This window comes from Phalacrocorax carbo, chromosome 17 (genome assembly GCF_963921805.1).
Source record: "Phalacrocorax carbo chromosome 17, bPhaCar2.1, whole genome shotgun sequence".
Lineage (NCBI taxonomy): Eukaryota > Metazoa > Chordata > Aves > Suliformes > Phalacrocoracidae > Phalacrocorax > Phalacrocorax carbo.
Genome location: NC_087529.1, coordinates 5,413,054 through 5,427,232, shown reverse-complemented (window position 1 = coordinate 5,427,232; position 14,179 = coordinate 5,413,054). Strand labels below are relative to the sequence as shown.

The following is a 14,179-nucleotide window of genomic DNA, read 5'->3' as shown; positions in this document are numbered from 1 at the left end:
GTCTAGATACCAGGTTTCTTAAGCTCAGCTGTGGAGTTTTAGGATGAGCTCACTTCCCCTCTTAGTGCCCCAACTTCCCTGTCTATGAAGGGGACAGGTACTCATGTCAAGCACAAGATCGACTGCTTTTGAAAGCACTTGAAGATCCTTAGACCCTACCATAAACTAGCGCATTTCATCCAAATGTGCTATAACATTGATGGTTTGCTAAAGGATTGCTAAAAAGGAAGAATTATAGAGACAGATGAAACTTTGTATGGGATAGTTTGCTTTCCGAGATCTCAAAGTCCTTCATGAAAACAAATATAAACTCTGCTGGCCCAACTTTAGAGAAGAAGAAACAAGAACAGAGGATAAGCAATCCGCTTGGGGTGACGCTGAGCCTCTCAGAGGAAGAGCCAACTATTTAAAAACACCCATTTGGGCTCTACTGGACTATTCTGAAAAGATGCTGGAGCTTAACTGCATGTTAATCCTAAACACAATGACACTTTTTTCTTTTATTGATATTTTCCCTGCAGGGTCAGTGCAACTTTTATTTAAAGAAGAAAAAAAAGGCACCTAAGATCTAAGAGGCAATTGACTTGGCGAGATAGCTGATCTCTCAGGAATGCTGAAGCGCACAGATTGCACACAGTGAGAGACTTCCCCATTATTCCTGGAGGTTTACGAGTCTGACTCAGTTGTGTGATGTTGTCAGTAGTTTTGACTGAATCGTGAATATATCCAATTATGTGTGATGCTGACAGAAAAGAATATTGATAGTCAATAATTATAGGCTTTTCAGGCCAACAAAGTAGCTCTTCCCTCTTTTAATAAATTATCTTATGACATCTATCTTAAAAATTGCTATGCCAGGCCTGACCCAGACTGACTCCACTGACTTTCTATCAGATGCCATCTAAACTCACGATTTATAGTTTACTCACAAAAGGATGGTTAATGTTGCGGATTTTTGAGGAAGCGGTGCAGCTTTTCAGCATGCCTCTCTGCCACAAACACCTCCTTCACTACAAATCATGCAGTCATGCTAAACTCAGGGAGACTAATATTAATATACCTGCTCTGCAAAGGGGAAAAAAGCCCCTACGCTCCCCAGACTGATTCCCTTTCCACCCTGCTGCGTGGAAGATTCTTCCACTGGAAACACAATGGGAGAGATCAACCCAAATTAGTGATCCAGGAGTCAGGATGTGAAATACTTTGAAGCTAAAGAAAGCTGTGATGGGACTTTCAAAAATAAAGAAAGATTAGACACAAAATTCCAACTGACAGTCAGCGGGAAATCGACATCTACCTCACAGGCATTTCTGCACATCTTCCCCTAGAACTGTTATCCACATTTTAGTCAGTTAAATATATACTGCACAAGAGGTGTTTATTGGCTTTCACTGGAAATTACGGCCCCAAGTCGCTTAGGCATATTTGAACACCTCTCTCCGGTGTTTTCTGAGACCAGTGAACACTCTTGCCAAGGCTGATCTGGGCAATGCTCACAAGCTGCATCCAACCAAGCCCTTATTCTAAGCTCAAAGAACATTAAGATTCCCCAGTGGATGCCTCAGAGCAAGACATCTTGCCCTAAAAGGCATGAATAAGCCTACCAATGCACTCCAGAGCCAACCCAGTGCAGTCAGACCTCATTTGGCAAAATCAGAACTTCTTGCAGAAGCAGTCACCCACCGGATTCTCCTTCCTTTACTAGCTTTTCTGTCCACTTTCTTCTTTATTTTGCTTCGTAACTTCTGGATGGCCAGCCATTGCCTGAGGAGTACAAAATGAGAGTTAACACAACTTTTAGAGCCACTAGGAAAAGGAGCTTTAGGTACAGTTCAGTCTAAGGCCCTTCCCAGCTCTCCTACCCATTGCATTTACACAAGTGAAGGAGACCAGGACCTCAGGCAAACAAGTATGAAACTTCAAGTGCCCGTGGTACTGCTTCACTCCACGGACATGGCATTTAAACGTAAGAGTTTTTCCTGACTCCAGCCACAACGGGAAACACAGACCAGACCTGCTGATCCCGATGAGACAATCGCTGTCCAGTGAGAATATTCTACCTGCAGGGAAACCCATGAGGGACACAAGCTTGGCTCCATTTTTCATTCTTTCTTGATTATTGAATATTTTTAAGACTCTTTAGCATTAACAATAAAATCTTTACAAAATATAAATGCTAAAATCTGTAAAAAAAAGTCTTTACAGTTACTGCTTTTTTGTTTCAGCCTTGATTACTAGAATGACTTCTGTTTTGCATATAGAAAGCCCATAACAGAATAGATGGTCTGCCACATCCTAAACTGATTATTTAGGTAAGACAAGTTATGCTAACTTCATTAACAGAATTACCATGATGCAGGTAGATGCTCTGAATTTATTTCCTCCCTCAGCTTTGAAAAGTATATTGAAAATTATAAGCAAGTATTTCTCACCACCATCTCTGACTTAAACCTGGCAAATCTAGCAAGAAGCCCTCCATAATGCTCCAACTATTACTACACAAAACTACAAAAACAATACTTTCAGAAAGTGCTGTCTGATCCCTGACTGTATTTAGAAGGAAGAGCTCAACTCCTCAAACAGAATTTCATCAAGTCAAAGAAGTGTTCAGCAGGGGAAAACTTCTACTAGTTATAAATATTTTTTTTTACGAAAATGAGTGTCATCTTACCTGATTTATACAATGAAAACTTGACATCAGGGAAAAAAATCTAGCAAAATCCAATTACTGCAATCTTAATATAATCTTAATTACTGTAATCTATTTTATTGTAAAGTCAGATAAATGTACAATGTAATCACCACTTAAATGTAATTTTGTCTATATCATGTTAAATTATAGTGAATAGCTTTCCATAATATTCCAGACATACACAAAATAAATTTGACACATTGCACTAAAATTTGGGTAATATTTTACAAGGATAAAAGTTATTCCACCATCACAAAATTTCCTAATGCATTTTCTCCCCTTCCCCATACACATACCCCCATAGCACTTTTTCAGTGGAGAACTCTCCTCCAGCATTTTCAGCCTTCCTCTGCTTTTACGCTTTTCTAAATTACAGCCCATGGCTATTTAAATATACCCTGTTCATGAAGTGGTATTTGTAAAATTCTTTGTTTTCTATCTATAGAATTAAACAGAGAAATAAGAGCTTCCCTGCATGGAATTATATTTTACTTCTGCACGCAGGAAACATTTCCTGACATTGTATAGTATCTTTTCTTACAGCAGGCAGACAGCATACAGAGGAACGGCTTTAACTGACCTCACAACAGAAGGTTTGCTCCTCTAAAACAATGACAAATCAGAGCTCATTCTGAGAAAAGGCCAAATTTCAGCAGCAGGCAGTCCCGTTGCCACTAGTTCCCCCTCGCTAAGGCAGGTTAAGACACCCACCCACAGATTCCCTTTGTGCTGCCTGAGCCACCGAGTGATGGAAATATCCCAGGTCTGGAACAAGCCTTTTACAACTGGAAAGTATCTTCCGGGGATCGCAGACAAACCAGGCCACAGCTCAAAGGCTGGCAACTCAGAATCACAGTGTGATCCATAACTAAGGAATATGATACAGAGGGATGACTTTCCTGACTAATGTCATACTGTTTTAATAATTTGTTATGCAATTTCTTACACCCAGATGCTTTCTCCAGAGTCATTCAAAATTTTGCCCTCTACAATGAACTGGACTGGAAGCTCACAAGTAGTTTTGTACTTCTGGACTGGAATGCAGTGCTGGGTTGAAGCTAGTGATGTTACAGACAACTTCCTACTTACCTGCCCATTGCTACCTGGTCATTGGGGTCCAGTGAAGTGGTTTTACGTTCTATAAGTTCTCGAAGGAGCTAGAAGACAGACAACAATCCCATTTAAAAGCACAATAAAGACATGTTAATGCACACAGGCTCACAGGTTTCTCAGAAGACTTAAGAAATTAGCTGCCAAGTTCCCAATGGAACCCGTATGCCTCTTTTCTTGAAACTCCCTAGAAAACCCCAAGCCAAGAACCAAGGCTTTTTAACATTTCCTCTGCACAAAACAGGTCTCCAAGGGAAAAAGCTGATCTCTCTGGAAAGGTTCAAGCCAGGAAGCAGAACCCTATGCTAAAAGTGTAAGTAACTGTAGATCATGCCCCCTCTTCCAAAAAGGTCCCCATAGAATATGTGACTGGGGCATAACACTAAAGGCCACTACCAAAAGCTTCTGTATATAACTTAATTTTAGATAGATCTAGAAGTAATATAATCTCCCCTTCAACACATCATGGTTTATATAGGTGATATGTAGCATCGTATCATTCATCTGAAGAGAATCTAAAAGGTTATGCAGAGCCAGAGGGGCACGACTTAGCAGCACCGTGGTCCAAACACAAGGAGCCCCACATGGGCAAAGCTAACATGATCTTGAGTCTAAGCAATGGCAAAGGACTGGAATCCCTGGGGGCACTGCAACAGCCCCTCTGGGACTGTCAGACGGGCCAACCGGTCGGTAACTGCTCGTCCCAGGAGCCCAGAGCAAAGTGTACAATTCCACAGAGAGCAAATAGGTGACAAGCCTGGGGGGATGTGAGCCGGTAAGCCTGACATGAGATGGTTGTTTCTCACCCGGAGGGGCAGAATGAAGAACTCAGCTTGTATTTCAGAGGCTGGTACTGTTCCTTGGGCTTTTGGAATGATAAAACACGCCTGAATCTTCACAGGCTATTGTGTACACAACTCCCGTGGGCAAGAGATGTAACACAGATCTGCAGGAAGACCTCTGCCCCACAGGTCTCACCCCACACTTTGAGTGGGGAGGGCAGGGGGAAACTGAAACACTTCACCAAACACAAGTCAAGCATTGCTGGGCAGTAACGCTTGCTCTGAGGAACAGCACAGCAAAATAATTTTTATAGCTAGAACAGGAATGCTCAAGCAGGCTTTTCTATTTCTTTTCATGTCCTGAGGGTTGGGTTTTGTCCTTTTTGCTTCCTGCAGCCAAAGAATATTGTGAACAGCCTTTTTGAATATTTCACCAATGCTATATGTTTATCACCACTCACTGCAAATTGTACGTGCTGTGCCTTGGGTATTAGCCAACTTATTAACAAAAAGAACAGAAATAAACCCTCCAAAAGTGAGTGACACAGACTGCTTTCTAGATGCCAACATTTCACTGACTCCGCTCAGTTACGCCTCAGCTCAGAAAGGACCCAAAACAGATGCACCTGGAAACCAGAGAGTCCAGGCAGTTCCATAAAGATGCTAAAGAAGAAAGGATGAATGACGCTTTTCCTCCACCCTATACTTTGCTGAAGCAGGAGAGCTGAACTGCAGTGGTCAGTTGAGATACAGTCACGTAAAGCAGGGCTTGGGGAGCAGCCATGGCCCTGGCTGTAGTCTTCACCTGGCTTAAGACAGCATGCACAGACAAGGCAAGAGGACAAGAAAGAAGCTCTATATCCCCCCCGGCAGCTGGGGGTGTGTGCAAGAAAATACCCGCTCAAGTGAGATGACAGCATTTCTGAGCACAGCTTAGCTCTTGGCTACGACTGTGCTCAGAGCAGCCTACCCTCAGACAGCTTCCCAGGCACCGGCGCTGCCCCACGAGCGCAGCTGACACCAAAAGCTGTCCAGAGCACAGGCTATGTGGGAAACTCGCTGACCCCCATAGTTTCTGATCACTTAAGTACATTACTGGAGCAAGGGATGGAAAAGGCATGCACCACACAAAAGAAAAATTGCCATAAAGTTAGATGGGTATAATTTTATGACCCTTTTTTATTTTCAAGGAGCAGACACTCAAGCAACAGAGATAATATTTATACCTGTCCACGTATCTCCCCTCCTTCAAGGCATACATAATATTTTTTTAAAAAAGAGCGATTCAAGCATAATTAAAACCCTGCTGTGACTTTTTTTTCTATTTGCTTATTGTTGAAGATTATTACTGCAGCAATTACATTTAAAAATTCCAGGAAGAGAGGCCACTGGTTTATTATCACTAGAAAACAGCAAGCTACTTCTCTGCCCTGTTTATCTGATTGATTCCCAACATCTTTCTGGCACACAATCTATCAGTTTATCTCTCCCACTTCATCACAGTCACTTCTGGCAGCTAAATACAAGATCCAAATCCAGTGTTACACAGACATACGACACAGTAAACCTATGTAACACCACTACTCTGTAAACAGCTGCCCTTAAGGCTAAGCAGAAATGGGATCTTGGTTTCTAGTCAATATTCTGTCAAAAGCAAGGTGGGAGGGAGGTTTTTAACAGCAGCGAGAAATGGTGCAGCAAGGTTTTAGTGGTTTCTTCCTGTACCAGCAATAAGGTATGTTTACTGTCTCCTCTTATCTTGCTTCCCTGGCACGATGCACAGAAAAAACTGCTGAGTGGTAATGGCAGGGGCTAAGGCATAAGAAGACGATAATGCAGAGGCGTCCTACACTCTTAGAGAAATAAGCAGCAAGACATTTTCGGCAGGACTTGCTCTTCCTGGTGGCCCGCCAAATCCAGACAGGTAGACTAAGGAGTGCTGCCAAGGTCTTACAACTATGTCCACGCTGGTTAGAAAGAGATGCATTTTTGGGGCAGGTTCCTAATGCTGCACCTGGGAAGTGGGCAGGATCCTGTTGGACAGGATCACTCTCCTTTTGGCAAGGCAGCCTTTCCTGTGACAGCTGTGAAGGGCAAGGGGCTGAACTGAGTGCCACTTAGCATGGCGACAGCAGGGATCCCATTATTTGCTGGGGGGCATGTCCTCTCCTCTGCGTACAGAGGATCCTCTCACCAGAATTAGCAGGGAAAAGCTTTGTGCAGCAGTAGGAGACTAAACCCTCCGCACAGTCGTCTCCTCTGCACTAACTAGGCCACCAGCCGATCAGCCATTAGTTGAGGCAGAGACGGTTTTGTTGACCTTGGGGCTGACAGTGAAATGTTCTTTCAATGCAGCGTCAACTGCAGGACTGGGGACACTCTTGGGGAGAGGAGAGGGAGACAAAGACTGGGGGGAAGTAAAAAAAAGCAGGGACAAAAGGGAAATTAGAGAATAGAAATAAAAGCTGCGAAGCATCTTATTACATCTAAATAGTGTACGTCTTAAAGCTAAAGTTATAAATCATGCTAACAATGGTTACTAAAATAAAAGTGGATGTAGCCAGAGGCTACCACTGAAAAAGTCAGTCTAGACCTGCCTCGCTGCCTTTGGTCTTTAAGGATTTGATTACTTTTTCCGCTTTCTAGTTCAGAGTCTTGCATTCAGCCCATGCTCCAGAGCCAGCTAGGGTTCAGGATACAGAATGAATGATAAATTCATTTACTGAATAAAGCAACACTGTTTTCACAGCACAAGACTTAAAACACTTCCAAAGCTGTAATATTTCATTAAGCTTGGCGATTCTGGTTAAAATTTATTAGTCAAAACAGAAAACTCTCATCAGACCCCATATATTCCATTAGGAGTGATATATGGTGTCTCCCAATGGCTAATTATTAACTAGGAAGTGTGAGTAAATCACTATCAGCATTAAGCCCTGATGTGTGAAGACAGAGTTTGAGTCAGGCAATTTCAGCATCAAAAGGCTTTGATTTGAAACATATCCTTTTCTGCTTTCCCTCCTTCACCTCTTCACATCTTCCCTGAACATCAAAAACTTAAGCGAGTCTCCCACATAAATGAACACAACTGCCTACTCACAACGAAGTGCAACCACGTCCATCAGTCTGCAACTCTACCACCAACTCTAGCTGCTCCTACCAAAAGCTGGAACCAGGAGGACAAACTATGTGCAAAGCAGATAAGGGGCAACAGTAAGCAGGAGAAAGTAGCTAACATCAGTTCTATTTGTCTTTGGAACAAAGTGCAACTCTGCCATGAGTGCTCCTGCGCATGAGTGTTTCTGAACTCAACAAAGCTTCTTTATTAAAACCAACCCAGTCAGACTCCCTAGTCAAAACCAGGGGCTACCAACCACAAGAAAAAAACACGCAGAGATTGCATGGTTTGCCAAGGCCCACAAGCTGTGTTCATGGAGGGCTGGGAGCAGATGGGATCTGACTCTCCCTCCTGTGTCCTGAGCACACAAGAGAGCTTAAAACTGCAACTGCTAATAAAAGGCAAGGCAGAATATGTCCAAAGGCAAGAGCTTTGAAAGCCATTAGTATTCACCTATCTTTGTGGACACCAAAGCCATTGTTAAAATTTACACTGTGCTTTCTAAAGAATTCACCTTAAAAGGACTCCCCTTCTACACTAGTTAGAGAGATGCACACAAAGTACATTGTACAAAATTAGAGGGATTTAGAAATGCCATCAGGGTGTTGTTCAAGGGTAATAGAGATTCATTTCTCATTTTAGAGGTCAATTTTCACTTTCGAGGTTAGGTCTCATTTTCATGCACTATCTATCAGTGTTTCTAGTACTACAGTTGCTGACCTTTCTGATTTGCAGACCCCTAAGAATTTCCAGTTGAGACAAAGAGCTAAGTATAGCTGAAATAAGCCTCGTGACAAAAGGCTCGCTTTTCGTAGCCCTCACAGGCCAATTCAAATTAATACCTTGCAAAAGTTGATCTATAGTATATCACAGGAAACAATTTAATTTACAAAGCTTAGGAATAATAATCAAAAGAAACACTTTTTCTCTGATGTTATTAAAATGTTCAGAAAAGCCAGTAAAGGCATAGGTCATTTCTGCTACAGCGCATCAAAGCCACCTACTCTGCCATGGAAGTGGTGCTGCTGCATTTGAATTCACAGAGCCAGGTATGCGAAGCGGTGAGACGCAGTCTCAGCCCAGCCATTGTGCTGGCTGCTGCACGAGGAAGTCAGAACAGTCCTATTGGGCTCCCTGCGCCAATAATAATATCAAACAAGGGGCCGACAATGTTCATTTTCAAACAACTGTGCAGAACAATGGAAAAGCAGAACCTCATACTGCTTCTGCTGTCTTAGTCACTTGCTGAAAGCAACAGAAACATACAAAGATTCGACTACCCGTGGATTCTGAAACAATGAGAAAAACGTGAGAAACCCAGACTTCAGGTTTACTGGCAGCTGCTTACATTTACTAGAACACTCTGTCACTCCTTAGCTAAAAAAATACTCACTTTATCAGTGAGGAACTCTAAATTATTTGCAAATTGCTTATGTGGACTTTTCAAGTTAAATGTGTATTTGTTACTAGAGACAGTAAACAAACAATTATTGTGATGTGAAGGTCTACTAAGGTGCAATCCTTTCAAAAGCTCAGGCAAATTACCTTCATCCTGCCTCACAGAGCTGCAACATGACATGTCACACTGAAAAAATGTGTTACTGTTAAGTTGCCTTCTAACAGTTTAAAAAAGTTATTTTTAACAAAATAACTGTAGGAATCAAAAAGAGAGAAGCGTAAGTACAACTTGTCGAGTCCAAGTAAAGAAGTAAGACTACAAACACCAAATGCTTTTCCTCTTTCCTGGTGAAAAGGCGAAGTCACTCCTAAACAGAAAGTTGACAAAGCTGTATTTTATCAATGTAATTGAAATACAACCTAATGTAATTCTTTTTCTCCTTTAGTCTTTGGAGAGACATGGTCAATCACATGGATTTCTCTTTCTTTTTCATATTTTTACACCATACAATTATTTAAAACAGCAGAAATTATGAAAAGGTTGCCCCTAGTCTGGGACTCATTCAGCGTACATTAATTATACACTGCATTCTGCCTGGATGTAGAAGCAAGCTGATTCTTTGCCTCTTTCAAGCTTCCCCACAGCAGCAGTGTAACACCATTTGGATTTCTAGCAACACCAGAGAAAATCTAGACTACAGCTCAAACATTATTTTTAAATCCCCTTGAAACACTTCTAAAAATTTAACTTTCTGCAATCTATTTATAATGTAAAAACCTAAACTGCAAGATTAAATCACTGGACAGTCTTTTTAAAAAACATTTTATTAAAATTCAGTTTTGTATAAAATAGGCATTGACTTGCGTATTTTCTAATAACCCATTAAGAGAAGTTTCAAATCAAGCTTTAAAACGTGTTATTAACCATCTACCCAGCCATCTGAAAGATACATGCCTGTGATAAGAGTATTGTATTGCCATTAACCTGTGGGATGGTTCGAGACATCTCTTATTCACACAAAACTCTAAATGCATCTAATTAAAGCCACAAGATCAGCTGTCCATATTAATCACTCACCAGTTTAATTAAGGTAAACCAGCTTGTCAGAAAGCCAGTCTTCTCTCTATTCTTCACCATTATCGACTTTTAATAGTTCACTGGATTAGTAATTACTTGTTTATGGCATTATCAAATACCTGGGAGAGAAAACCACAAGCATTTGCCCAGGAAACCACTTTAGGCCGACTCTTGCTTGGGACCGAGGAGAAATCTGCCCCATGAGATAAAGTTTTCTAAAAAGCCATACAATGTGATTTAGACAGAAGTACAACCCAGAAGAGAAACAAATGGAGCTACAAGTATCTTAACAAGAGATTCAGACCTGGGAGTTCATTTTGTGGTTACTCACAGTAATGCAGGCCTTCTGAACGCTAAGCTTGGTAAAAGGAAGTTAGTGAGATTTCTTGCTCACTCATAAAAACCACGTCTTTCACAGAGTGTGCAAGAGTGGGCAGGCACATACAGTGCCACTCCACAAGGGACATTTTCTGCAGGATCAACTCCCTTCCTAAGTAATTTGGGTATAGATAAGGAAAGGAGCAAGGCTCTTCCTCTCTATCCAAACATGCTCACGTTGGGAGTAAATCCCAGACAGGAACAGTTCATTTCAACACAATGCAGTAGTTGAGGGACGACAGTCCTCTCCAACCCACTGGCAGTCCTGCCTGGCAAGCTGCTGCCATCTCTCTCGGAAGACTTTAGTGTTCCATTGAATGTCCCCCATCCGCTTTGGCTCTGCTCAGCTTCTGAAGTTGGGGTGATCACAGACAAGGCTGATGATTGCGGGTTGTTATAAAATGCAGTGACATACAACATAACCAAAATCAGGGGGAGGAGAGAGCAGGAGAGCGGAGAAAAAAAGGGATTATGTATATTCCTAATTCTCTTTAGGCATACCTGCTGCCATCAATGATGAACATTTGTTCTGGGAAGGGCTGCTACCAGTGGAACGCTTAGCATATGAACACTAACCTAATTCCTGTTGGAAATAAACCAATTTCCACTCTCTCCTTTACTAGAGGAGTATTTCAACCTAATAATAAAATGTCCACTGTAGCATGTCAGACCAGCAGCTCTCTCTCTGGTAGCAGGCTGGAATTTTAAGTCTTAATGTAGCAATATCAGCTGTAATGAATTCTACATAAATATGACTTTTAAAAATAAAAAGCCTTTTTCTTTCCTTAAAAACATGTATGAATCAGAGTTTAGAAGAAAAGGAAATGGGGTCTAGCCTCTCACTGCTGTCAGTAATGAGGATCCTTCTGAAACAGTTTAACTATTCACACCCAGTGCAACCTAAATAGAAGTATTTCACCTGCATTGTTCAGCTCAGCTTTATGTTACCATTCAACGTGGGCCACCACAATAAATATTGTAACTGCTTATAAAACAAGTGAAGAATATTAGAAAAGGCAAAGCAAGATGAACAGACAGAACAAATCATCATAAAATTCCACCAGCCCCACACTGTGAATTCTGCTGAACACCAAGACCTGGAAAAGAAAATTGTTTTTCCACAGGAAAACCAGACTCTTTAAAGAGTTCTGTATTATTATATATAACAAAAGGACATAGCTACTTATCCTGTTATCATTAACTTGTGCACATTCATCAGATCTCATTCATTTTCACTTGCTTAATTTCACACTGAAATATACAGGAAGTTGGTTTCCAGCATCCTTCTTTATCTGAACGTTTACCTTTAATAAACCATAAGCAGTAATCAAAATAAACTAATCATTCTAAAGTGTTATTTAGGAAAACAGAAGTGATACTAAAAAAAAGTCTGGATTTAAATTTAAATACAAAGAAAAAAGCACTCATCGAAATGCACACTTTGCAGTAAGTATTATGCACAGAGGTCAGAGTTTCCGCACAACCTCAGCCCCAATGGCCAGAGATGTTGCTGTTGATTACTCCTGAAGAGCCAGTTCCCTTTCTACATTTTATTTATATATGTACATCCACACACACAATCACACACGCTCACGCACACAAAAGCGCTGCAGTTATGACCCATCTGAAAGAAAACACATTCACTGTGTTGTCAGCGCTCTATTGTAATGCACTCTACCCTTTCTGAATGCAATGTTCAGCTTCAGCTTACCACCCTGACAAATAAAGGAAAGCACTTTATGAAACCAATTTAATTGGGAGGTGACAGAAAACATACAGCCATTTTCTTTAGCCTTATCACTGAATTGGCTTCAGCTCCAATCTCTGCCAAATCCCACTCAACAGAAGACATTAACCAGGTCAGCGGAACAGGTGCTGCACAGTGTCTAGCAAGGGGCTGGCATCCCCACAATTACTTGCACACAATGAAGCAGTAATCTTTACAGATCATCTCTCCCAAGAAGCATACTGGGGATGGGAGGAGAGGAGAAGGGTGGAAGGGAGGGAGGGAGGGAGGGAGGGAGAGAGGGAGGGAGAGAAGGAGGGAGAGAAGGAGAGAGGGAGGGAGAGAAGGAGAGAGGGAGGGAGAGAAGGAGAGAGGGAGGGAGGGAGGGAGGGAAGGAAGGAAGGAAAGAAGGAAAAAAAAACAAGCAAGAAAGGAAAATGAATGTGTAGCTGCCTCGCAGCTCAGCAGATGTCTGTGCGTGATGTACGAGGCTAGGATAAGCTGTCGTAGCCCGCTGCCAAAGAGTGGTAAGTGATTAAAGCCTCCACCGGGCTAAGCACCATATTTAGAGTCTATGGGGTTTCAAAAGTTGCACCCATTCCTTGCTGTGCTGCCAGATGTTGTTGGCTGGTCCTGCTCCTATTCACTGTGCGCAGGAGGCAGCAGTTGGTACAGCAAGGAATGCAATCTGGAATGTTTCCGGAGGTGCCGTACATTAAAACGGTGTCACCCATCCTTCACCTCTACCGAATGCTGAAACAACTCCAATTTGCTGCCACTTTCCTCTTGGGAAATGGCCAAGATACAGTTGTGCCTGGCAGACCCATTTGTTTTACTCAGGTGATTCTCTTCCCTCAATGACCTCTATTAGTTTAAGTTTTAATTTAGATTAACCCCAGCACCCCAATTAACCAGTGAGGGGAAAAGCTAAGCTGTGACTAGTCATATTTCTGAAATCACGATTTATCGAAGTTAAAGTTATTAAGAAGGAAAGACGGGCCATTCATCTATGCTACTTTTCTTTCAAAAATTTAACATTTCATGGACAATAAGCACCTTCTCTGCATAGGTCCAAAGGTTGTCAATCACAGCTATTTCTCCTCGACCACTTCACTATTTTGTTATACCAGCTTAATTTGTTCTGTGTTCTTAGGGTCCTCTGGGCCCCTAAAGCTGCGCTTTGCATCCACTTGGACCCCAAATTCCACTTCTGTGTTATCTCACTGCGTTACAGATTTGGCCTCTTCAACCGCTGCTGCCAACAAGACAGGCACTCTCCAACCTCCATTTTAGAGCCTACAGATGAACCTGGCATCTTCACCTACCCAAGAGATGCTGCTCAATTCACAGCAATACTAGCAGAGATGCTCTTACAATAAATACACAGCCTGGAGAGGAGCTAGCTTGGAATACATTCCTGGCTCTGAGGCAGGCTGTCTTGCCCTCACGAACACTGAATATTCAAATTGTCCTTAATTCTGCACTAGATGAGGTCTACTGCAAAAATTTTCTTGGACGTCTAGAGCAGTAGGGTTGGAAGTGTGTTGAAAACCTTCTTGGAGGGGAAAAAAAAAGGCAGCGTTAAAGTTCTCTGTGCTTCCTATCCATAAAACACAGATAAGAATTACCAATTTAATACATCTTTCTTCATCTTTAGTCCTGGCTCTGTACATGAAACCCCAAATTTTGAAGCTATTCAAATGCTTCTGGTTAAATCAGTTACCAGAGCAGCCACATGACAACAGCTCTCTTCCACTGCCCTAACACTTTACTAGCCACTCTAATGACTATTCATATGAGAAATTTTTGCCTTTCTAATGATATAATGATATTTGTTTAGTCCTAAAGTTAAAGCTCTCTGTAGATCATCAGAGCAAGGCTAGTTTTTTGTGCATTG

General features: G+C 41.8%; 1 protein-coding gene across 1 annotated transcript in view; it reads right to left on the bottom strand.

The window, feature by feature from the left end:
* The window catches only part of AATF (apoptosis antagonizing transcription factor), a 57,779-nt gene that overhangs the window by 19,326 nt on the left and 24,274 nt on the right, over nucleotides 1–14,179 (bottom strand). The window contains exons 9-10 of the mRNA XM_064467725.1: nucleotides 3,782–3,849; nucleotides 1,684–1,764 (exon numbers count right to left, since the gene is read on the bottom strand). Coding sequence (XP_064323795.1) covers nucleotides 1,684–1,764; nucleotides 3,782–3,849 — 149 coding nt within the window. The remainder of the gene's footprint in view (nucleotides 1–1,683; nucleotides 1,765–3,781; nucleotides 3,850–14,179) is intronic.